Source organism: Clytia hemisphaerica, unplaced genomic scaffold, assembly GCF_902728285.1.
Source record: "Clytia hemisphaerica strain Z4C2 unplaced genomic scaffold, Clytia hemisphaerica genome assembly, whole genome shotgun sequence".
NCBI lineage: Eukaryota > Metazoa > Cnidaria > Hydrozoa > Leptothecata > Clytiidae > Clytia > Clytia hemisphaerica.
Genome location: NW_027104247.1, coordinates 540,186 through 563,997, shown reverse-complemented (window position 1 = coordinate 563,997; position 23,812 = coordinate 540,186). Strand labels below are relative to the sequence as shown.

At 36.2% G+C, this 23,812-nt stretch overlaps 2 protein-coding genes across 2 annotated transcripts in view; one reads left to right on the top strand and one right to left on the bottom strand.

The window, feature by feature from the left end:
• LOC136816359 (DDB1- and CUL4-associated factor 12-like) overlaps nucleotides 1-23,812 on the bottom strand; it is a 216,426-nt gene that overhangs the window by 93,616 nt on the left and 98,998 nt on the right. The gene's annotated exons all lie outside the window — the stretch shown is intronic.
• On the top strand, nucleotides 2,422-22,271 carry LOC136816355 (cartilage oligomeric matrix protein-like). The gene is made up of 25 exons (XM_067072677.1): nucleotides 2,422-2,835; nucleotides 3,702-3,817; nucleotides 4,110-4,158; nucleotides 4,470-4,645; nucleotides 5,294-5,419; nucleotides 5,815-5,889; nucleotides 6,366-6,434; nucleotides 6,819-6,956; nucleotides 7,367-7,510; nucleotides 8,612-8,758; nucleotides 9,105-9,182; nucleotides 10,257-10,397; nucleotides 10,784-10,888; nucleotides 11,960-12,067; nucleotides 12,872-12,998; nucleotides 13,630-13,781; nucleotides 14,093-14,145; nucleotides 14,551-14,636; nucleotides 15,237-15,332; nucleotides 16,078-16,256; nucleotides 17,547-17,595; nucleotides 18,156-18,352; nucleotides 20,389-20,561; nucleotides 20,893-21,032; nucleotides 21,997-22,271. The coding sequence occupies exons 1-25, from the start codon at nucleotides 2,763-2,765 to the stop codon at nucleotides 22,032-22,034; spliced, it is 2,835 nt and encodes a 944-aa protein (XP_066928778.1). The 5' UTR covers nucleotides 2,422-2,762; the 3' UTR covers nucleotides 22,035-22,271.

Below are 23,812 nucleotides of genomic sequence, written 5' to 3'. Positions count from 1 at the left end.
CGTATTTTTGCTTCCACAAGTTGTTTTTCAATTAAAGTATAGCTCGCCGTATCAGGAATAGAGTATGGGATCATATTATTGGTTTAAATTTTTTGATGCGTAGCGGTGTGTTGGTAATCGCCCTTGACTCCCGTCTATGAGACCAGAGTTCTGTCGCGTCGTTGCATCAGGTTCGACTTTGCGTTGAGGCACCGTTCTCTAGTGTCATTTGAGTGACTCATATGGGTATATCATGTAATTCATATGTCTATGTTGGCACATTAAAAGTCACTGCTGACATAGAATTAGAAAACTATCATACTTTGAGTCATAAGAGTATGTCAGGTAACAGAAAGTTGATTGCAACAAACCGATAAAACATTTTGATATGTCTGTACCTCCAAATTTCCGAATGATTTATATTAAGGAGATAATCCTTGCTCTTGATTACAGTAATTCAATTATCACCTCTAGAATTTATTTTAAACTTTAAGAATGTTTTTCTTGATTAAAATAACTTGAAGTTTAACAGAAATACCTGGAATTCTTGAATGATTTGTTATGCGTTTGAGAAAAACTCGGTTGTGACTGCCTAGTATCAAAAAAGAAGCCTATAATAAATTCTTCTTCGCTGACTGAAAAGATAACGCGAAGTTCGGTTTATGTTACGGTTAGGCAACATTCCGTGTCTGAAAACACAAATCTTGCAAACCGAAACAGTCCGACACACGGCAAGTTTTTTCAAAATATAAAAATCGCCCAGGCTACAAATAAAGTGCCCTAAGTAATGTGACATCCCTGTTTGAATGTCTGGTGAAATTTAGAAACCGGTATAAATAAAACCACGAATTATCTAGATATACAAACAGGGAAGAGCAATCTTTTGTATTTAATGGGTGGGAATATGTAATTTCATATAAAGAGTTGGAAATATTTACTACAACCATGAAAAGATTAGCACAATTTTCCATTGCAAAGCTTAGGTTTATTTGCAAGCCCCCTGCCTCATAGCCCCGATGGAATTTTTTTCCTTAGTGGGGATTAAAATTCCTATTCAAATCCCAATGGGGATAGAAATTCTGTTGTTCCAAGGATACCAAAATCAGGCGGGGATGGTTTTGGAGAACAATTTTTAAACATTGAATTTCGAATGGGGACGAAATCAAAGTCAATTTCCCAGTATGGCTGAAATTCTATGGTATTTTCCCACCGGACGAAATTTTTGCCAAATTTTCCAGTGGGGCTGGGATCCCAGCGGGTCTGTGACACAGGGATGTATTGTAGTTTAACCATTCGTGACGTCAATTTTCCAACCTTTCAATACAAAAGGACGTCATCTTATTCTCAACGCACATACGATTTACTTCCTACGTGGGCTCTAAAGACCTTTAAAACATTTTAAATACTTTTTATCCATCAACATAGTATTATTACCCGGGGTTTTATAGATATCAATACACTGCATACCTCTGCTGATTAGAGTACGATCAATTGACGAAAAAAATATTATCTTTCATCTTGTATAGAGAGGCAATGCCTCTAATGATCTTATATTTTTATTATTTGGTATTTTTTGTGGTGTAGACTGCTATTATATGCATTAGATCTTATTTTCGTAGATTCTTGGTGAAGATAGGATTTTGAAGTCATTTTTTATTGGTATTGATATCTTAGAGTATCAGTTTCTATCTGTGATATCTTTTTCTTGGATTTTGTTTTCTTCATTTTTTCTGCGTCGTTCTATTACTGATGTTGTTTAGGAAGTAAAATTATAGTCTTAGTAAATCTAATCTTTTAGTGAATCAAAGAAATGAATCTACTAAGTTAGATAAATACTGTACATGGATAACTACACCCCCTACTCACAGACCCGGTAGGCTTTTTTCAGCCAGCGGTGATAAAAATAACGGACTGAAACTCAATGGGGATTGATATTCCAACACTTTTTATGGCTGGGGATTTAAATTATTCTGTTTTCAAGTCAGAAGATACAGTGGGGATGGGAAAATAGCATGATATTTTGCAGTGAGAATTTATTTATTTGATTATTTTCAGTGGGGACAAAAATTGGAGGATAATTTTCCACCGGGGACGATATTTTGGCCAATTTTTCCAGTGGGAAGGGGTCCCAACGGGTCTGTGAGAAGGGAGTGTATAACTAATTGCTGGGTTTCTTTGCCTTGTCTCTTTTACGCTTATAGTGCTAACATTTTTGTGCAGTTTGTCTAAAATGGTAGAAGGCTAATTCAGAAAATCAGAAAATAAGAAAAATAAATGGAAGAAATCAATTGCTGTAGTCTAAATTAAACAAACTGATTTTACCCGTAACAATGATCGTATTATCATACAACACCTTTACTACTGTATTACACTGAGCAGCACACTGTAAGATTTAGTATCCAGACGTTTTTGCACGATTATTATCTTTTTAACATTATTTTCAGCGAAGAATTCAATATAATATTCAGCACTGGATGAGATAATTTATAAATTGTTTGTTGGTTAACAATTACACCTGGTTGGTCAGCATCATTGGAGGTTTAAAAAAAGTTGACAGTTTTATAACTTTGCAAGGTCATTTAATTTATTAATTGGATATTGTCGATTTGATTGGTATATCTTTAATTGGAATATTGTTTACTGAGAGTTATAATGGTGTATTATTGAAAAAGTGTGACCTAATTTAACTTGATTTTGACGATACCCTTCTACACGCAGTTTTCGGCCTAAAAGAAGACCAATTTCAATATTTGCGACTTACTCAAATCTTGACACAGACAATAATGGAGTTAAAAGATTTTATATTATGCAGTGTTTGCATTTTGATGAAATTCTCATGGGTGTCAACTTTAAAAGGTAAGTGTTTTGATTGCGACGGATTATAGTCTAGACGATGGGTATAAAATTTGATTACTCATAACAGTGGTGGATCTAAGGGGGTTGAAAATTTGTGACGGAGAGTGTTTCTTGTACCCGTTCTCCTTATAAGGAAATGAAGACTCTCCGTCACACATTTTGAGCCTCCGTCTACAGATCCACCGTTGTCATTATTGTTTTAATATTACAGTCCCATCTGGAGAAAAATTGTACTCTAAGGTTTTTGAACCACTGCTTTTACTTGGAACCCCCCCCCCCATTTATTAGATTTTGGACACCCCCTTTATTCGGACCCCCTACTATTCAGAGTATTGACCATTTGTCAAAAACTCTGATTACCCAAAACCTTTTATTAACGCCCATCTAGCATCCCTAACCTTAGATGATCGTTAGATCAACGTTGTGGGCAAATTGGGGCTATCAATTAACCTTTAATGTCTCCCTTTTTCCGTAGAATTCTACCTAAAGGTAGTGGAACGTGTCATTCTTTCCTTGGATTAACCAACTTGACCCTTGACCCTTTTTTTTTATTACTAAACATTAAGGATAAAGGTAGTAGTAGCACCCTATCTCACATCAAACCCGGTGGAATTTTCTAACTGTGGGGATGAAAATTTCAATCAAAATCTCAATGGGGATACAAATTCAAAATCCGATGTGATGGGTTTGGAGTGTACTTTTTCCCTTGAATTTCCAATGGGGGTGTAAATAAAGTCAATTTCTCAGTGGGGCTGAAAATATAGGGTATTGTATTTTTTTCCACTGGGGATGAAATTTAGGGCAAAATTTCCAGTGTGGCTTGGGTACCATCGGGTATGCCAACCATCATCTTTCTCGTTTTTCAGGGAATATTGAGCCTGATGATCTTCTAACACACATATCTGGTCATCAAATTTCAACTAATGATGTCATCTCGTTCCTAGAAGTATTCAAAGGGATACACTATGAGCTTCAAAAACAAGTAATAAATATTTGGATAGCTCATATTTGGATACGCCCCCAGGTGGACCCAAATTTTCAAAAATTGATTTTCCGCCGGAATAAGACGTAGTTTTGATTAAATCTCATAAGAGTAAAACCGATTTTATAGCCAAAGATCTTGTTTTTTCCAAAAGAATTTGGAAGAAATCTTGGCTAGATAGATTGCAATTAAATTTGAAATCGACGATATGGTTAATAAATCTTTGATAACCAATGCATTAAAGTGAAAAAATCTTCCAGCCACAGTCAATATCTTAACTTTAATTTTTCAGACGATAGAAATGCAAAGGTTGAACAAAAGAATGTTCCAATGTGATTTCTGTAAGTAACTCAAAAAATTAACCTTAGAGCTAAGTATAATTGGACCTATTCTGGAAATGTTGACGCGGTTTTGTTCTGAAATCATCATTTACCGTCTACTAAGATCCCTTTCAAAACCGCGGTTTTGATTCAAAAAACTTTTTTTTTCTTAGATTCAACAAAACACTATTTGAACTTGTTAGCCGCACGACAATTCTTTTTTGTTTATTTGATATTTTCTGTATCGTTGGATCGGAAACAAGATTTAAATCGAAACCCATTTATTGGTTCCAATGAATGATTTTTTCTCTTGGAAAATGTTTATCTCTTAGGTTCATCTAAGAATAGTATACTGGACAACAAAGTATTTGTCGCAACGTGCGAACAATCTAATTGTTTCGACAAAGATTCGTGTAAAATAGATCCAAGTTCCATCAGCGGTTATTCGTGTGGACCGTGCCCAAAAGGTTATGAAGGAGACGGAATCACTTGTAAAGACATCGACGAGGTTAGGATTTTATGGAAAGAGCTTTTATTTTACTAAGGAGTAACGGGAGAGAAAAAATCTAAACAAGGATTTTTTATTTCAAATTTCTGTCCCGTTTTTTGACTAAATGTAGTATTTGAAACCCCACTTATCATTGGTGTAAATTTTTTTGTAAAACTACTCACAGTAAACTAATCAAGGCAAAAGCTTTACACGAATTTTCGATATCTCTGTGTCTTGATGACCCAATGGGAACTTAATGACATAAATACTAATGATGTCGGGAAATCGCTAAATTGGTGTTCCACTGGGTTCATGATAGGAGGGTGTTTTACAGATTGCAGGGCAAAGACATCATGTGGTTGACCTCGTTCCCTGTGCATTATCAGCTTCTATTTGCTTCCTGATGGTGCTAGATAATACCCTGGCATTGTCTGTTTTTCGAACGTGGAACATTACATAATTAAAAAAAACAACGTCAGTTGTAATTTTGGCAGTGCAAATTTGTAGCGTCAAATTTTTTATGACGTATTCCCTTCTCTGAGAGAGGGAACTTGCATCAGTCAACACTAGAGTATTCTCCGACGTTAATCAGTAATGTAAATAAAGCCTGGAATACACGTGGACGAGGTTGGTGGTTGATTTTCTTTTTTCGTTGACATTTAACAGTGTAAATCGAATAACGTTTGTTCGAATCTAACCAAATGCATCAATAAAGAGCCCGGACACAAGTGTTCACCATGTCCCGCTGGATACAAAGAAGTTTTAAGACACGAGAAGGGTTATACAAAACAAGTAAGATTTTCGTTGTAAAGAGATTGCTTTATAATCATTGCTTGAAAAACGTATCAACCCTTAAAGTGTGGTTAAATTCTACCGGAAAGGTTCCGCTTCTAAGGTTTAATAGGTGTATTGTTTCCATAAGATCATAATATTCAATTGTGTCTGCGGGAAGAAATTCCACCGGGCCTGTGATGAGACGGGGGTGTAATAAGTTGTCTGTTATAATCGTCTGCGAAAATCCATGAGACTGGGGAGTCCCTACCCTAAGGTAACGGATTGGGGGACGCCACGGGACCCCCAAATGAGCTAAAATGTCTCATCATTTTTGAAGGTGATTGCGGCTGTACAAGTGGCCAGGCAAAAATTAAACGAAGTCAGAAATTTCACCATTTCCATTTTACTTATAGGAATGTGTAGACGTAGATGAATGTTCTTTGAATAGAGACGAATGCCCTGATGGTGCTGAGTGTATCAATGGCGTGGTAAGATGATGACTTAGAAATTCGGGACAATGAGATATCTATTTTATTAGGGACAGGTTACGTAAAAGTCCTTTTAGTCTATAAGCTTCCTCTGTCAATTAGGGAAAAGTTACGTAAAAGTCCTTTTAGCCTAAAGTCAATTAGGGAAAGGTTATGTAAAAATCTTTTTAGCCTATAAGCTTTCTCGAAAAATATTATTAGATATCTAAGAATCAATATCTACATATAATTTAAAATTCATTACCTTCTATTTTGAAACTTCTAAGTCTATTTTTCCACAGAGTTTTTCATTTGGTTCTCCAGTTTAAATGTAAGCGCGCTGTTTAGTGTTCCTTACGGATGATAAAAATGAAAGTACATTTCATGTCCAAAAGACCAGGAGCACGAATTCGTTAAAGGTTGTCGACAGCCTAGTAAACTCCAAAAGAAAGTAGTACAGAAAGCTGTCAACATCTCTTTTGAATTTCTTGATGTAGGGTTCATATGAATGTAGATGCAAAGAAGGATATGAATCAGACGGCGAAACATGCGTGGATATCAATGAGGTATGAATTACACTGAAATTTCAACACAAGTTTGAAGTACATTTAGAGAAAAAAAAATATGTCACTCTTTTATCTTGTTTGCCTTGCCTGTATTAGCAAAGTACATGTACGTCAATAGCAATGTATCCAAGAAGTTGGATCTTAATTGTGTAGGGATCAGCCTAGTGCAATAAGGACTAAGATTTGAGTATTCTTTCTACATAAATTACAAATTGCAGACACTTTAAAATTTTTTTTAATTAGTTAGTTTTAATTAGATGCGCGCACATCACCTGATTAACGGAGTTACCATTTTAACGGTATACGGCTAATACAATCGGATTGTATTCCTTGATATTTTAGGCAAATAAAAAGCTTTCATGTAATTCTTCATTACTGTTTAAGTGTTTGGAAAATCCATGTTCAGAACATGCCAAATGTATCAACAGATCACCAGGTTTTCAGTGCACCAAATGCAGGTTTGGTTACGAAGGAGAACAAATTAAAGGACTGGGGAGAGAATTTGCAAGAAACAATAAACAGGTAAGTCAGCCGTTAATCCCATATATCTATAGAGCCCAAAGGGATATATGTCGTGATTCGGCTTAAAAGTGTGCCGTTGTTAGGTGGGAAATCCTACCTAGGTCACGTGATATTACAATAGAATTTCAGCGCTTGACCAATCAGAAGCTTCTTGGGTTCTCGAAAACAATAGCAACAATATTTTTTCTGATATTTAATTCTTTTTTTTGTGGCTTTTACGATATCTAGCCCTTCAGACATCGTAAATCTGTGGTTAATACTGTTTTCGTTTTTAAAGATGCAAGCGGAAAGGTGTTATTTCAGAATCCTTAGGTGTGGGCAGTGGTTTCTAATATCCCCCGGGGTCCCCCCTTTCGAAATTGCTTTCTTTATTTGACTCGTTAGTTCTATCATTTCTACTTTTTCGTTAGGTGTGTAAAGACAAGAACGAATGCATGAACGGTGAGCACGCTTGTCACGAACACGCCATATGTACGAATACGGAGGGTGATTATACGTGCGCATGCCCAATGGGAATGCGAGGCGACGGCTTCACGTGTACAGATATCGACGAAGTAGGTTATTAATACATTTGTTGACCGTGCAGAAATTATTGGGAAACTTTTCCCCTCATGAGAGTACACGATTTTTTATAAGAACAAACTATATAAGAGCATATAAGGCTTCGATGGGAAAAATGTAAAGAGCAAGTTAAGAATATCTTAAGGCTTTGCAGACTCGAAAACACCCGATATTTTAGGAAGACACAAAATGGTGAAAATAAGAACATGTTAAGAATATTTTTAGGCTTAAAACTAAAAAAGTTAAGAACATCTGAAAGCTTCAAAAATTTTGGATGTTCGTATAAAAAAACTTTAAAGTGTGGGACTAGAATAAAGACATCATCTTTAGAAAAAATGATGCAACCCTGGGTCTCTGTTTGCAATCTGACAATATCAGCGCCATGAATAAGCTTTCAGATTCGTTCCCTAACATCACAGCTAGATATTTGTTAGGCTGCCAAACACCCATAGGTATTTCCTATAATTTATGAGCTGTCAAAAAATAAGCCAGTTGGTTATGGCAACCGTATCAAGTTACTCGATGGCATCTCAATAAAAAGTTTATTTTGAATAGCTTTTCCATGAATCATTTTAGAGACCTTTTTAGACTCATTACATTCCATACTTTATATATCACACTTCATCTTCTGCTAATGAAAACATGAGGAAGGCGCTCCTAAAGTAATGGAAAACTACTTAAGCCATACTTACAGGCTCCCCAGTAGTTTGCTTGATGACCTGATTTATTAGATGAAAAAAAGCGTGATGCGTGATAAATAAGACAATGTTTGGACACCCCGGTTTAAATAAAGTAAAGTCTAAGCTAGAGAAAAATTGATAAAAATTTGCCACTGCTTGCAAAAATGGGTTTTTTCCGTTGAAAATATTATATCATGAATGTTTAGAATAACTAGAGTTTCAATTTTGATTCTAGTGTAAGACTTTGTTCATCTTACTTTTATTTTTGAAAAGTGTATTAATAGGCCATTTCACAGTCGAAATGGATCATGGGTAAATCAGGACTGATTGCGTCTCTCTAACGGTGGTCCTTACCCATTACGCTTTGCGACTGTGAAATGGTCTATATGATAAGAGTTTCATTTTCAATTCCAGTGTAAATACGCCAGACCTTGTTCGCCAATGACGAGCTGTGTGAACCTTCCAGATGGCAAGGGATTCACTTGTACCAAATGTCCTGATGGTTATTTCGATACTGGAGCAAGTGGCGCTGGAATTGAAGTTGCCAAAGGTGTTCAGCAGGTAAGAATAACTGTCTGCTTTTTAAAACACGGTGCCTGTTTTTGTGTGCAAATTTTACCAGTATTCAGGCAAGCGGTTTTGAATTTAAATTGCCAGCAGGTGAGAATGGCAAGGTTAAGTCACGAAAGATATTTTGCAACGAAGTATTTGTGTGTTCCCTTTAGCCTTCGTTCACGCTACGGCTTTTTCTACATGCTAAGCGGAAAGCAAGGCAGACTTTCCGCTCGATATTATGTTTTTAGCTGTATTACCCATCTATTTTTTGTAGCCCAAGCATTATTTTTGTGTGTAGATTTTCCCATTATGGCAACTCTAAAATCTTAAATTATATATTTCTTTTGTCAAGTCATGCATTGATATAGATGAGTGTACGTTAAAGCCACCAAAATGTGATGCAAGAAATTCAATATGCATCAATCGAGAGGTAACGTATTTCAAAAATGATAATATAAGAGATCTTCTGTTTTGTCAGCATCAGAGATGCGTCTCCTTTCTATACCAGAGGCTTATTCCGTCTACCTTCAAGCCTTCATCTTGTTGTGAAGCTTTGATTTAAGATGTAACATATCGTTTTATTGAAATCTTTATCAATTGCTTTTAACCAAACATTCGACCTGAGTATTGCCAAGATTTAGACATCGTCGTACAAAGCTTGGACTCCACTAAAGATTTTTTGAATCACGGCGACTATTATCTTGATTCCAATTTAGAGGGATCCCACCCGGGATGAGGAAAGGATAGAGGGATCTCTCGGAAACGAAAGTGCCCCCGAACTTGTGACTTAGTCGATGTATCAAAAAACTTCTTTCTTCTACTTTTGACTTGTTATGAGGTGACTTTGTGTGCAAAATTTCATCTTCATATGGACACTAATTTTGGAGATTCAGGGGAAAATAATTCCGATTTTTTAAAGTTCCACAGAAATATCACCGTGAATAAATCTATCAACCCTTAGTTGGTTAGGTTTTTGAAGGGATTCGCATCCCTATTTCAAATTTATTACCGTAATGAATTTAAAATAGGGAATAACGTCTAAATTCTTTGTATACGAGGATACCGGTGCAACGACTTCAGATATTTTGGTATCATTCCTTTCTGATAAACTCGAATTAAAGGCAGGACTCCACTTTCGTGCAAAATGGGCGTCAGTTTTTTTCCTAGCCTTTTTTGCCTGAAGAAAAGATTACGTCATAAAAAAGTTTAGCGCAAACAAAAAAAAAGTTGAAGGAAGTTCTCCTTTTTTCATTCGTTACGTCAATTTCTACCAATGGAATTGCTTCATTTTTCAACCGACCAATGACCTTACAAAAACGTCAAAAGGTTTTCACTCATGTCGCGTGAAAGTGGAGACCGGCCTTAAGTCTCCTACTCTTTAAAGGTTGCTGATAAGTGTATTTTACTGTGACTTTGAGACGGAAATGAACCTGGTTAATACGCGAAATTCGTTTGAGACAGAATAGCTCTTGAATATTTCCAATTTCTTTATTATTTCATACAGGGCTCATACAAGTGTATCTGCAAAGAAGGCTTTCATAACGTGAATGGTACTTGTCGTTTCATTGGATACTGCCAGAATTATAATTGTGGTCCTCTCTCTGTTTGCGTAAACGACCGACAACAAAAGAAAGCTGTCTGCAAGGTAGGTCTTTTCATCAAACGCACGCCAGTATTAAGCTCTCCTACCTTATTTTCTCTTGTTACGCTAGCGACGAAAACTTAACGCTAATAAGGGCTGACGTAAAAAGTGACTAAGGTATTCAGGCACTCAATATCTTAATTGGTTTGACTAACAATTTTTTTCTCGATTTTACAGTCAAATACACTTCTTTTGATATATAAACGATCATACCTAAGGCTCACAGTTTTTATGCCCGATTTTGTCATCCTGGCATATCCCATAAGTTACACGAGAAAGACTTTAGGAATAATGTAAAGATTTCTTTTAGGGATATATTCGATGTAAGTTATTTACATCTCAATGGAAATGTAAAATATTTTTCACTATCAATATACTTTGTTTTTCAGTGTCGCCCTGGTTACGCTGGCAACGGCATTGTATGCGGAACAGATTACGATTCGGATGGATGGCCAGACAATGATTTACCGTGCAACGAAGAGCGCTGTACTGCGGTAAGTAATTATGATTGAGAAATTTCTTAAAATATCTCCACTAAAACTGATACAAGGAGCAAAGAACACCGGAAAAGAGTGCCTGTTGGGTTTGAAATCTTTGATGAAATTGCAAGAAAATGCAAAATATTGCTTAACAAAGCCCTGTTTCACACAGAAACCCTTAAATATTGACAAGTCTTTTGATTCCCCTTGTGGTAGTCTTTACCATGAAACTAGAGAGAAACGCGCTGTGTTTTTGAGTACGTCATAATACCACGATCAACAAACTCAGTACCTTAACCCCTATAGCATGGGCAGTTTTATACCATGTCGAACTTATCAGAGGAACATTGTAATTTCACTGCCTTTTAACGAGCGTTGCACTCCTTCGCATGTTTCCGACGTACTTGCTCTATTGTATTAAACCCTCTCTCATGATTCTGACAAAAGTACCAACTTCTATCAGCTTAAATCAAAAAGTTACCGTGAAAAGCACAGCTCAAAATCATATATTTACGCTGTGCCGACGAATCGAGATTCTATTCATCGCGCAATCAGCGAAGACAAAAGTAACCATGACGACCATCCAAGATCTTGGATGAGCGTCATAGTCGATATTTTTATTCCCGTCGTTGAAAACACAACTTACAAAAAGTCATCAATGCTTTGTAAAAAGAGTCAGTGATAGAGAATCATAACATAAAGTCTGTCTATTATTTCGATTCAATTAAAGTGATATTTCAATAATTAAAAGTTTAGTAATTACTGTTATACATTTGGGGATCATGTAAAAGATTTCTTTCGAAATAAACTCGTTTCAACTACACTTGGAGGTTTCTGGGGAATTCGTAAATAGTAAACTGCATACTGATACAGTCTGCTAGACATTAATATGGTAATATTTGCTCTTCATCTTTGATTTTTTCTACAATGATTAGATTGACACATGCGCGATAAAATTTCTATTATTTGTCTTCAGAGGTTACTATTTTCTTTGAAAACTTAACCTCTGATACTCAGGGTATCAAAAAGTGGCTCCAGATAGAAAATTGGAATGACAATGATTTTTACATTTTCTTTCTTTTTCAGGACAATTGTAAATATTTTCCAAACAGTGATCAAAGTGACGTGGATGGTGATGGAAAAGGTGACGGTTGCGATGATGATGCCGATGCTGATGGTATCTACAATAAAAATGTAAGAAGCATTTCTATTGGTTGTTGATGATGTAATGTACATTTCTATTTGGTTGTTGATGATGTAAGAAGCATTTCTATTGGTTGTTGATGATATAAGAAGCATTTCTATTGGTTGCTGATGATGTATTGTACATTTCTATTACGTGTTGATGATGTAAGAAGCATTTCTATTGGTTGTTGATGATGTAATGTGCATTTCTATTGGTTGTTGATGATGATGTGATGTATATTTTTTCGTTGTTGTTAATGTATGGTTATTTGACGATTTCAGCCCATAGGGCCAAATTTCATTCCCAACGATATAGGGGGGGGGTTTCAGGGGGTACCCGATTCCGTAATTCCGCCAATTTTTTCTCCAATTTCCGTCACACCGTCTTAAATTGAACCAAAATTCCGTCACCGAAAATTCCTTTGAAATTCAATATTTTTGTCGAAAATTCCACAAATTTTGAAAATCTTTTACCAATTCCGAAATTCCGCAAATTTTTTTGCTAAATTCCGTTTTTCCGCACTAAAATTGTCTAATTTTCCATCTCCGTCAGAGAACTCAATTTCCGTAATTCCGTCTAAATTTTTGCCAAATTCCGCCACTCCGTCCGAAAAAAGGGCCGATTCCGCTCCTCCGCCAACCATGAAACCCCCCCCGATATAGTTGTTTCTAGTATAACTCAAAGCGGTGATAGTCAATTTGCATGGGGCTCAAATAAACAATATCTTTCTATCGTGAGTTAAGCAAACTACAAATCAACAACCTGCTCTCGAATATTGGATTTTTTAAATAAAAATGAATTACTTATTCTAGGATAACTGTGTATTGACACCGAACCCGAAGCAAGAAGATCGAGATTTGGATCGAGTAGGAGATAAATGTGATAATTGTATATCTATGAGGAACTTCCATCAGTTAGATACCGATGGAGACGGTTTAGGTAAGGTGCTGTAATGGGGTTTGACACCGGGGGCAAAACCTTTGCTGATCGATATTACGGGGTATGCTGCTAATGTTAAAAAAGACCCCCATCTGGACTCACCTTTTGGGACTAAAATAGTGGAACATTCTTTGAGGGCTAATTTTTCATTTCGTTTATTTGCGACCCTCCTTTGGACTGGTGAAGTTAAGTGGGTCTGTAACGCCTCTTCAAGGTGCTAATTGTCCGATTATACGATCACGAACTCAAATCTAGCTCAGTTGGCTACCCAGCTGGCATACAACGTTGTTTCAATGTTCATCTAACGTTATATGAACGTTGTGAACGTTAGATAAACGTCGAAAAAAACGTTGTGTGCCAGCTGGGATACTCTTCAATTCGATTTTCAAGGAATTGGATTTTCACCGAATAAGGGAGCGTATCGAATAGTAGAGTGTCGTTTATGAGAGTTTCTGTTGACGGTGATTCTCAATATTATCGAATAACGGAGCGTATCGAATAGTAGAGTGTCGTTTATGAGAGTTTCTGTTGACGGTGATTCTCAATATCATCGAATAACGGAGCGTATCGAATAGTAGAACGTCGAATTAGAGAGCGTCAACGGTATCAAATTTAACAATTTTCTACGAAGGTGACGTTTGTGATCCCGACAGAGACAACGACAAATTGCGCAATGAAAAAGATAATTGTGATTTGATTAAAAATCCCAATCAAAAGGATACTGACGGCGACGGAATCGGTGATGCGTGCGATAATTGTCGTGACGTTAAAAACTATGACCAGGTGAGTAAAATTTACTGACCCAGTCAACTACGATGATATAAGACGAAAATAAGAACCTATGCTAGAATTATTCAACTCGTAGGGAAATACATAAAATTTGCTGACCAAGTCAACTACGATGTAAAGCCCTGCGAAATATTTATTCATATAGTAGAGAAATGCATAAACTATATTCGTCAAAAACCCTGACCAGATGAGTAAAATCTACTGACCCAGTCAACTCCGATGATATAGATTGAAAATAAGGATCTGCAAAAGAACTATTCATCGTCAATGTTTAAAAAGATATTTTGCATTGCGTTTTTTTTCAGCGTGATTTGAATTTGAATGGAATTGGAGATGCTTGTGACGACTTCGATGATGAGTAAGTTGCTAAATCATGGGGATAAGTGTTGTTCATACGAAAAAGTTTCTCAAAATTTGACCTTTGTAACCCTTATAAATTTCCATTTTTTAAGGTCTTTTCATTTTAAGTGTGTACTCCTTTTTGCTTCCTTGTGGAAACCGTGTCAGCTACTTTAAGTGTAGGGAGTACGAGGGTCACAGTTTCACAGTCACCCTCAACCTCGTCCCCGTGTATCCCAGGCTTCATTTACGTTACTGATGGACGCTAGGAAATATTATCTAGCGCTATCAGCATAAGCATTAAAAAGCCGATAATATGTGGGGAGCGAGGTTGTGTAACCCTTACAAGTTCAACAGTTTTAGCACACTATATCAAAAGTCAACTAGTCAGTGGCCTTGAACTTTTTTTATTCACTCTTCATAGAGATTTAGATTCAGTACCAGATGATTATGATAATTGTCGACAGATTGCCAACACCGATCAAGCTGATACCGATTCTGACGGCATCGGTAAGATATCGAAAAATGACTATTAAATGATGCGCTCCACCTTAACAGACCCGAATGTTTTAGGATATGATTTTAAGTCACGTTCTGAAAGCACCTGTGTGATTCCACTAGAAAGGTGTTCCAGAATTCCATCTCAGCTGAAAAATGTATGTGATGTTTCTGGTAAAGTTTTCATCCGAAATGGAAAGTTATAGCTGTCCCTAACAACCTCAGCATGTTTATTTTGCAAAAATATTCTCCCTACTGACAAATCAGGGATAGCGCACTACATTCAATATATTTGTCGGATCACCAATGCTTATAGATACTAGAAAAACAAACTAGTTGTAATCTTAACTGACATTGGTGACAGATGGTGCATTTCTATCTATTCTGCGACCGTGGTACAGTGGTAGAGCATCCGGCTATGGTGTGCAAGGTTGTGGGTAATTGTGGGTTCAACCCCCAGCCGGGTCATACCATTCCCAAAATGGTACTTGATGGGTAGACAGCTATAGAAAGAGGAGCCTTCAGGTCACCTCCGACTGCGATCGCAGGCTTACTTATTTATCTATTATTCACCATAGCATTAAATAAATATATTTCAAATTTTTCTACCAGGCGACGCATGTGACGACGACACAGACAATGACGGTATACTCGACGAATTCGATAATTGCGTTTTCAAATTCAACCCTCTACAAGACGACCTCGATGGTGAGTTCCGATATTTCAAACCCATGCCAATCGATTCTCTTGATTCGGGTGGAGGCGAGTTTAAACGAGTTTAATAGGGATGTTTACAGCGTGTAATCTTTTCCCAGATTTGTAAAAAATATTAGGGTACTCCACTCCAAAAAAAACTGTCTCCTGTAAACTACGCTAATTCTAATAAGGTTAATTTGAACTAATTCAAACTCAGTTCTCGTCAAAAAGAAAACTACTCTTGATTCAAATGAATCCGCCTGTAATTTGAGCATACTGAGCATACTGAGATGGAAAAATGGTCTGAGATGAGTAGTTTGTGAAATGGATCTGTGGATCCTATTTATTGAAACATGAATGGAAAGTACACTCCTCCATTATGCTCATTTTCTAAATTACTCGTCTCAGACAAAGTAATCGTCTCAGTATAAATTATAAATAGAACTAATATTCGATTGTGAATAAACGGGCTGCAAAATTATATCAATGCAGTCAGAACATGTGATTACTCGAAAAAGCTCATGTGATTTTATTCCCATGTTACTTGCTTTACAACCTACAGCTGATAACTTTATTACTGTCAATAAATTCGAACCAATCAGAAATAAATGATGTCATGTAACAAGCATATAAAAATTTCGAGTAAAAGCGTGATTTGTCTTCAGACTTTAATTTTGCAACCTGTGTATTAGCAAGGTTTGCCATCTATTTAAGCGACTTTCCTTGTGGCTAAACCCTGTCTTTTTCTTGAATGAAGGTAACGAAATCGGCGATATTTGCGACGGCGATATTGATGACGACGGAATCGGTGACGAAGATGATGATTGTCCCAAACATCGCAATGTCACTATTATCGATTTCAAAACATTAATTTATGTGCCGCTTGATCCACACGGCGCCGCTCAACTGGATCCTGTATGGTCCATTTTGAACGATGTAAGTTTGAAGAAACATTCAAACTGCTTTCAAGAAACACTCCTAACCATGCATCTTTTTAGAGCTATTCCTAGTTGTCCCAACCGTTTCTACCCCCTATATTTATTGGCTAATTTTGGATTTTGAAAACTCATGTCACTATTACAGCTCCATATCTCTTAAGTGCGGGGAGACTTTCTAGCTAACGACTCTCAAATAACATTAAAGTACAGTAGACTCCTGCACTTATTCGAATAATTCGGTTATTCGAAGTGAGATCCCCTTGGATCCGCTTCCTTGACCCTGGTAAAAACACTCTCGGTTATTCGAACTTCAGTTATTTGAACTTTCTATTTCCCTTGGGGCACATTACAGGCTAAATCACCCTCAGTTATTCAAATTTCTCTTATTGTGAGATTATCGAGTGCGAACATTGATTCTCTGCAATTACAATACTTTTTTTCTTAAAAAAAAAAGGTTTCAATATTCATGGCTATATATCGCTTTTCAAGCAATTTCTTTGTATTTATCACGCTCAACTGAACCGCGATGCCTCAATTTCTTCAGAAAAACCCCTCCAATCATAGTTTTAGTTGACAATCTGGCGGGAAAACGAATTTTTCAGTTATTCCAACTCCCGGTTATTTGAAGTAAATTGTTATTCCCTTGGAGCTTCGAATAACCGGGAGTCTACTGTATACTGTACCGCAGCAAATTTTTTTTCCGTACATGGACGGTCGGGAATATCTCATTTTTGTTGTTTGGTTTTGTTGTTTGGAATTGCTTAGGTCAGGGTTGCTAGTAACGGCTTGTCACCACTGTGCCAGGTGCATACTCTTGGGCCCCGCAGGGTTGCTAGTAACGGCTCGAATTTCAGTCGGGTTAAAAAAGGGGCAATTGTACCCATATTATAATAACATTACCCCCGTCTTTTTTGTCATTCTATAAGTATTTCCAAATTTTGTGTTCTGCTGTGCGAGTGTGGCTCAACGGATAGCGTGCTGGATTTCTGATCAGAAACTCTTTCATTTGGTGGGTTCAAAGCCGGTCGGGTCGATAGTTCAAGGTTTAAGATAAGTTTAAGATACTCCCGCCCGTCGATGATACTCCCGACCATCAAGATGAGATACTCCCGACCGTCGATGATACTCCCGTCCATGTACGGCAAGAAAATTTGCTGTGCCGCAACGTGCTGCGATGTATAATGTTTTAAGTCACTCGTAAATTAAACTGTGTTTCTGGTAGGTCTGAAAGAGTCAAATTAATATTTAGATTAAACATCATCCCATTAACCTCAATTATCTTTTCCAGGGTCATGACGTCCATCAAGCATTGAATTCAGATCCTGGGATCGCCGTCGGTACGTATCTTCATGATTTGTAATCCATAAAAATGGAACATCTTTGGTATAAAAATGGAGATTAAAAAACGTTAAGTAGTCAAACAGTATTCAAAAGTCAACACTCACGTTTATCGTAACTTATTAAGGGCAGAAACTTTCACGTTTTTCGCGATTTTGATCCTTTTTCGCAAAAGTTTCTGCCAGGTAGGAAAAAACCTGAAAAACGCGAAAGTTTTTTTTCGCGAAAAATAAACTTTCCTACTCAGTTTTGTACTGTTTGCTAAATTTGTGCGTGTTTTATGAGTTTTTGTTACCAAAAAAGGTAAATTTTATATGAATTCGCGAAATTTCTATCTGTGAAATTTCGGCTAAAACCATAATTCGCGAAACTTAAATTCTCTAAATTTCGCGACTTTTTGACTTCGCGAACCTTTCTACCCTTAAAGTATGCAGTCTGTCATAGTACTTTCGTAATAGATCGATGCAGTAAGGCACATCCATTTGCAAAAATCAAATAGTGGTGCAAGCAACACTAGAGTTTGAGATTGAGTACTTATCATCTTGTAAACTGATTTTAGCACCGAATCAATTAGGATCGATGGATTTTACGGGTACATTTTACGTCAATACAAAGCGTGATGATGATTACATAGGTTTCATCTTCGGATATCAAAGTTCATCAAAATTTTATGCAGTTATGTGGAAACAGAAGAACCAGACTTATTGGGACACAACTCCATTCCCTGCTACTGCTACTGCCGGTGTATCGATCAAGGTATAACTTTGTCAGTTAATAAATCATGTTCACGGGCGGGAATCGAAGGGCGGTTGGTGTTTGCTAAAAAAAGGAGAAGGAGAGCATGAACATATAAACGACTGGACATCCATCTCCTTTGTCTTTTTGTAGAAAAGGCTGCTAGCTTCGTTGCCGCCTCGTTAAAAACATAAAATGAAACAATAGATTTTGATGATATACCACTTGGGAATACCTTGCTAACAACGTCAAAACTTCGGCAAAAGTCTCTGTTGTTCTACTCTTCTCAAGTCGTTTACCTACATCATAACAAAGATAAGAGGCAAAATCATCGTCAGCTTGTCAAAACTCCGACTAATATTTCTAGATTTTGACTTAAAAGTGTCTAATAATTTTAGAGAGTGTCATATTCAAATTTCGATATTCTTCTGAAACAGGCTCTCAACTTTGGCAAGCTATTTTTTCAAGTCATAAAAAAATTTATTGGAGTGACAAAAGGGATTCAAAAGTATACGCGCAGTTGAAATTCTGCATTTTAGTTGAAAATGTTGATAAAATATATTGCAAAATTGTGAAAAAATTCAAAAATAATTTTTTTGTGCATTAGGAGTAATATTCAAGCTCTATCAATCCTTTTACCTAAATAATTCAAAGAAATAAAATTATGACGGAATATTGTCGGATTTTTCAAAGCAATTTTGAAATACAGGCGGCAACGAAGCTCGCTTCAAAGAGACAATAAAAGTTAGACGTCCAGTCGTTTATATGTTCATGAGGAGAGTGATGAAAAGTTGGTGAAAGGGTGCTGATTAGCAGAGGAGACCTTCAGCCTTTTTCACGAAAAATTTTCTTCCTTTGCTTACTCAACTTTTCTCGAACAACATTAGTAGTAAAAAATGTCGTCAGCCAGCGATTTTTCGTCACTAATTGTCGAAGAAATTTTCAGGAGTTGCCCAGTAATCAAAACCTCTCGATTAATTTTATGAGGTCCACGGATGGCTCGGCTGTGAACAAAATGAAACGTTTGAAAAAGTGTTTGATTCTAACTTGAAACCTCCAAATTGTACCTAGCGACTAAAATCACAAGGTCATTGTTATTGTCAATAAGTTTCTGGTGCAGATACAATTTCTTTAATCGTCAGTCAGGTGAGTTAAGGAAAGTCTAAAACCTATTTTGCGATTTTTCCACCGCTTCCCATTGTTCCTTAACTCTCGTATATAGCTCAAAAGAAGCGTATTAATGAGAGGATTTCGGAAAGTGCTGGGCCAAAAATTTAAATTAAACCAATCTCAAGATATCGACCAAAAACTGATTTTGACGTTATGAAATACATCGAAAAAACACGTCATAAGTAAGATTCAAATGACGTCATTATTAAAAACAGCGATAACTTCAAGTCTATTAATGCAATCAACACCAAATTTTGACTGGAGACGTAGATTAACGATTCTAAAATATTTGTTGAGAAATTTTCAAAATCTTTAGATGACGTCATTTACTGTCGGTAAAAAGTAAAATACGTCAAATAAGGATGACGTCATCAAAAAATTTCAAATTTCTTTCATGCATTATTTAAAAATCAACAATCAACGTCTCCAGTCGAAATTTGGTGTTAATTGTAGTGATAGAATCGAAGTTATCGCTGTTTTAAAAAACGACGTCATTTGACTTGTCTTTTTGACGTGTTTTTTCGACGTATTTCCTAACGTCAAAATCAGTTTTTTGCTGATATCTTGTTATTGGCTTAATTTAAATTTCCGGCCTAGGACTTTTCGAAATCCTCTCATTAATACGCTTCTTTTGAGCTATATACGAGAGTTAAGGAACAATTGGAAGCGGTGGAAAAATTGGGAAATAGGTTTTGGACTTTCCTTAACTCACCTGAGGGTTGTTCCTTTGTACAACAAAAAAAATTAATAAATTTCTTCATATATTGGACACTGAAAATAATCTTTAGGCCGTCTATGTTTAAATGTGTTGTTTTGGCGCAGTGATTAAGTGTTTTTACTGTAAGAACACCACCACTGTAACCAAATCTCTTCATAAATTTTTTAAGGTTGTTAACTCAAAGAGTGGACCAGGAAAACGATTACGTAATGCATTATGGCATACGGGAAACACGACAGATGAAGTGAGTTTGTTATGGCACGATAAACGATTCCGTGGTTGGAGACCAAAAGTCTCCTATCGATGGAAACTGGAGCATAGACCTGATATCGGTCTTATAAGGTAAGCTTTTGCGGATCTGCTTTTGCCTTAAAGTACATTATTGATTTCAAGGCTTTTTTTGTTCTGATTATACCGAGACTCCTCATAAAAATCAAGTGTTCCATGAGAAAATAAGAAAAAAACTAGAATCAGCCCAGAAAACTCACTAGTTTCAAAAAAGCAAGTTCTGAAAATGAAGCCCATATTGTCGGTGGGAATGTTTGCTGATCATCCAGCTTGGTCGCAAAAAGTGCTGCAGTGCGAACAAAGTATAAAAGACTTGTTTGTTGTGTTGTGAACGGTGTTTCATCACTTAACCTTGCTATCAATTTTCAAACTCTCGAATTTTTAGGTTACAAGTAAATCGTGGTCAATTTGCCATGTTTGATACCGGCTGTATCTATGACAACACTCTGAGGGGAGGGAAAGTTGGCATGTTCGTTTTCTCTCAAGAAGCTGTTGTCTGGTCAGATACAAGGATCAAATGTAATGGTAAGTTCACCAATAATATGGAAAAATATTTGAAGCATTTTTAGCAAAATCACTTAAAAAGTCGCGTTTATTTATTTGTACTAATCCTCAACAAATCAAGTGATATTTTGCCAAAAAATACAACATGATAAATATTGCGATCTTCGAATTTCTAATTTTACGTTTTCATTTGAATTTCGAAATTTACTGATGAAAATCATTATTATAGTGGTCAATCAACTACTGAGGAAAACTATAATTATTAATCTTGGATAAACTTGGGAAATTCAAATTTAGGTTTTAATTAACCCGTAGCTATCATATGACAACCATGTTAGCGAAATTAAACAAACTCATTTGACAGTGATTCCCACATATGAATTAAAAAAACTGGGCTTTAATGGACTTTCAATTTGCAAGGATCATTTTTGGAAAATGTTGTCTAGCTTTTTGCAGGAACATACTCGATTGAGATGCCTTGGAGTTTTTACAAGATACTTTACTAATTGGTCATTTAAAGTGATAGAGATGACGCGTTCTTTAGAAAAAGTAATAAGATTCTTTTATTACATCTTAACGACCAACCAAATCAAATAAGAGCTTGTAAAGACTCCAGCTTGTCCCACTCGATTTAATGCTCAGTGTAAATCATTACGACTACAAACCCGGTAGAATCACAACCCCATTTTTCCCCAGAAGTCTTCCCGGTGGAAAAAACTTCCTAAATTTCTATCTTTCAAATGGGAATGTGTCCTATGTTTCTATCCCTATTTGAACTTGAATCAAATAAAGATTGCACTCCCTTAAGACGGTCTCCGCTTGCGTTTTTTGAACCGGAATTTCGATTTTCCATCCCCTTTGAGATTTCGATAGAAATTTTCATCCCCACCGAGGGAAAAGGTTCTATCGGGGTACCAAGAAAAAGGTGTATCATATTTTTTTGTTCAGTTGAATGCATGATGGCACCTTTTTAATTCTCTTTTAGATGATGTTCCAAAAGTCTGTTATAGCCGTGGAGCTTAACCGCAAAAATTTCGAATGGATTATCTTATCTTATACAAGCAACAAGGACAATATTTATGAAATTGTAGAGCGAAAAAGGAAATTCATAGTGGAGAGCTATATTTAAGAGAAGTTATTAATACAACCAAAACACTGTAAAACTAAATGACAGTATGACCCTATACGAATCACAAAAAGAAGAACTCTTTATGGATGAAACAAATTGAAGCTAGCTAAGCGGCAGCGAAAACGATTTGTTATAAAACAGTCAATATAGCAAAACAAAATATGTTTTCATCGACCAATAGACATTGACCGGGATTTAAAAGAGTAGTAGAATGGAAAGTATTTGCAAATTTCATGGAAAGCAAAATTAACCTGGAAGAGAAGAAAGCCTGGTCATCATGTAAATCAATAGTTGAATATCACGTAAAATATATAAATTTTACACTTTTTCACCTCTAAATTGTGAGTTAGTTCCGTAAGCGAGACGTGACATGCAAGAATGTAGACATATTGCGTCTTGGTCTCTGCCTATTTTATTGAAGGACCAGAAAGTGATGGAATGGCCTTATGAACGTTAACCCCAATTGACGGTAAAAATTCTATTGCTCTCAGTTTTGGCTTACTGATAAGGTCTAAAGATGTATTTTAAAACTACATATGCTAAAATATTTAAATTTCCATTTTAAGACATTTTAACTATTTTTTATTAATATACTTCATTATTATCTATGATTATCATTATTACTCTTGTATCATACATGGTGTTTTTTGTTTATTTTTTTAATATAAAGTTAATACTTTTATAGATTTAAAAACTTTTATCTTCGCTTAATTTCCCTTGGTTGAATATGGATGGATAGGCCCCGAATAAACGTCTCCCCCGCTTATTAAATTTCGAAAAAATATCGGACCCCCGGGATCGGACCGCCCCGTTTCTAGGACCTCTCCCCGTTGTCTTTTTTATTCTTTTTTCACTTATCACTTTATTTGCTCTAAATAGCCTGTTTTTAGCTGATAATAAACCAGCCGAGGCTGGAAGGTCAGCCAATAGAGCTTAGCTAGATAGCTTTAATAAGTGGGTTAACAGATGTAAGAGATGTACTGAAACAGAGTAGACTAAAAATGTTGAATACACGCTTTTTCTTTTATAAGAATAACTTCTATAAGAATATCAGGGTGAGATTTCGGGTTTAAAATAATAGGCCTATTGTTTAGAACAATAGAAAAATAAGAATAATGCTTACCCTCAACCAAAGTACACTGTTCTTATAAAAAAAAAAGCGTGTAATGTACAAAATGTGAAACATTTGATAACAAGCCTGAGAGCTCCTTCACACCTCCCCCCCCCCACGAGAAACTCAAAGTATACTTCTCTTTAGCATTGTAGCACTGTTTTTATGACATCAAACAATTAAGCTATAGTTCATTACTATAAAATAAAAGAGAAACATTCAAGGAGTGATCTTTCTAAATCGACTTCGGGTCGGTTTCAGCCATCTCAACGAGCATAAATTTAGACATGGCTTCCGCGACACTTTAGACCCTTTCTGTGGTTGCCGAACTAACTCTGTTGAAAACACTCAGCACTTTCTTCTGCACTGCTCTATATATTCCCATGCAAGACAATCTTTGTTCGACAAACTTCAGACCCTAGGCATTATTTTTCATCCGCCGCTTAACCCTCCTTTTTTCTGTCGGCTTTTATTATATGGGGATGAAAGTTTGACTTCAAATCTAAATAAATCTATTCTTTGTTCTGTTGTTGAATTTCTTAACGAAACTGGAAGGTTTTA

Bases quoted from the DNA above. Each gene is read 5' to 3' on its own strand.
- LOC136816355 (XM_067072677.1), top strand. From the start codon at position 2,763: ATGGAGTTAAAAGATTTTATATTATGCAGTGTTTGCATTTTGATGAAA. The intron at 5,890-6,365 runs GTAAGATGATGA...TTCTTGATGTAG, and splicing joins CTGAGTGTATCAATGGCGTG to GGTTCATATGAATGTAGATG. The intron at 8,759-9,104 runs GTAAGAATAACT...TCTTTTGTCAAG, and splicing joins TTGCCAAAGGTGTTCAGCAG to TCATGCATTGATATAGATGA.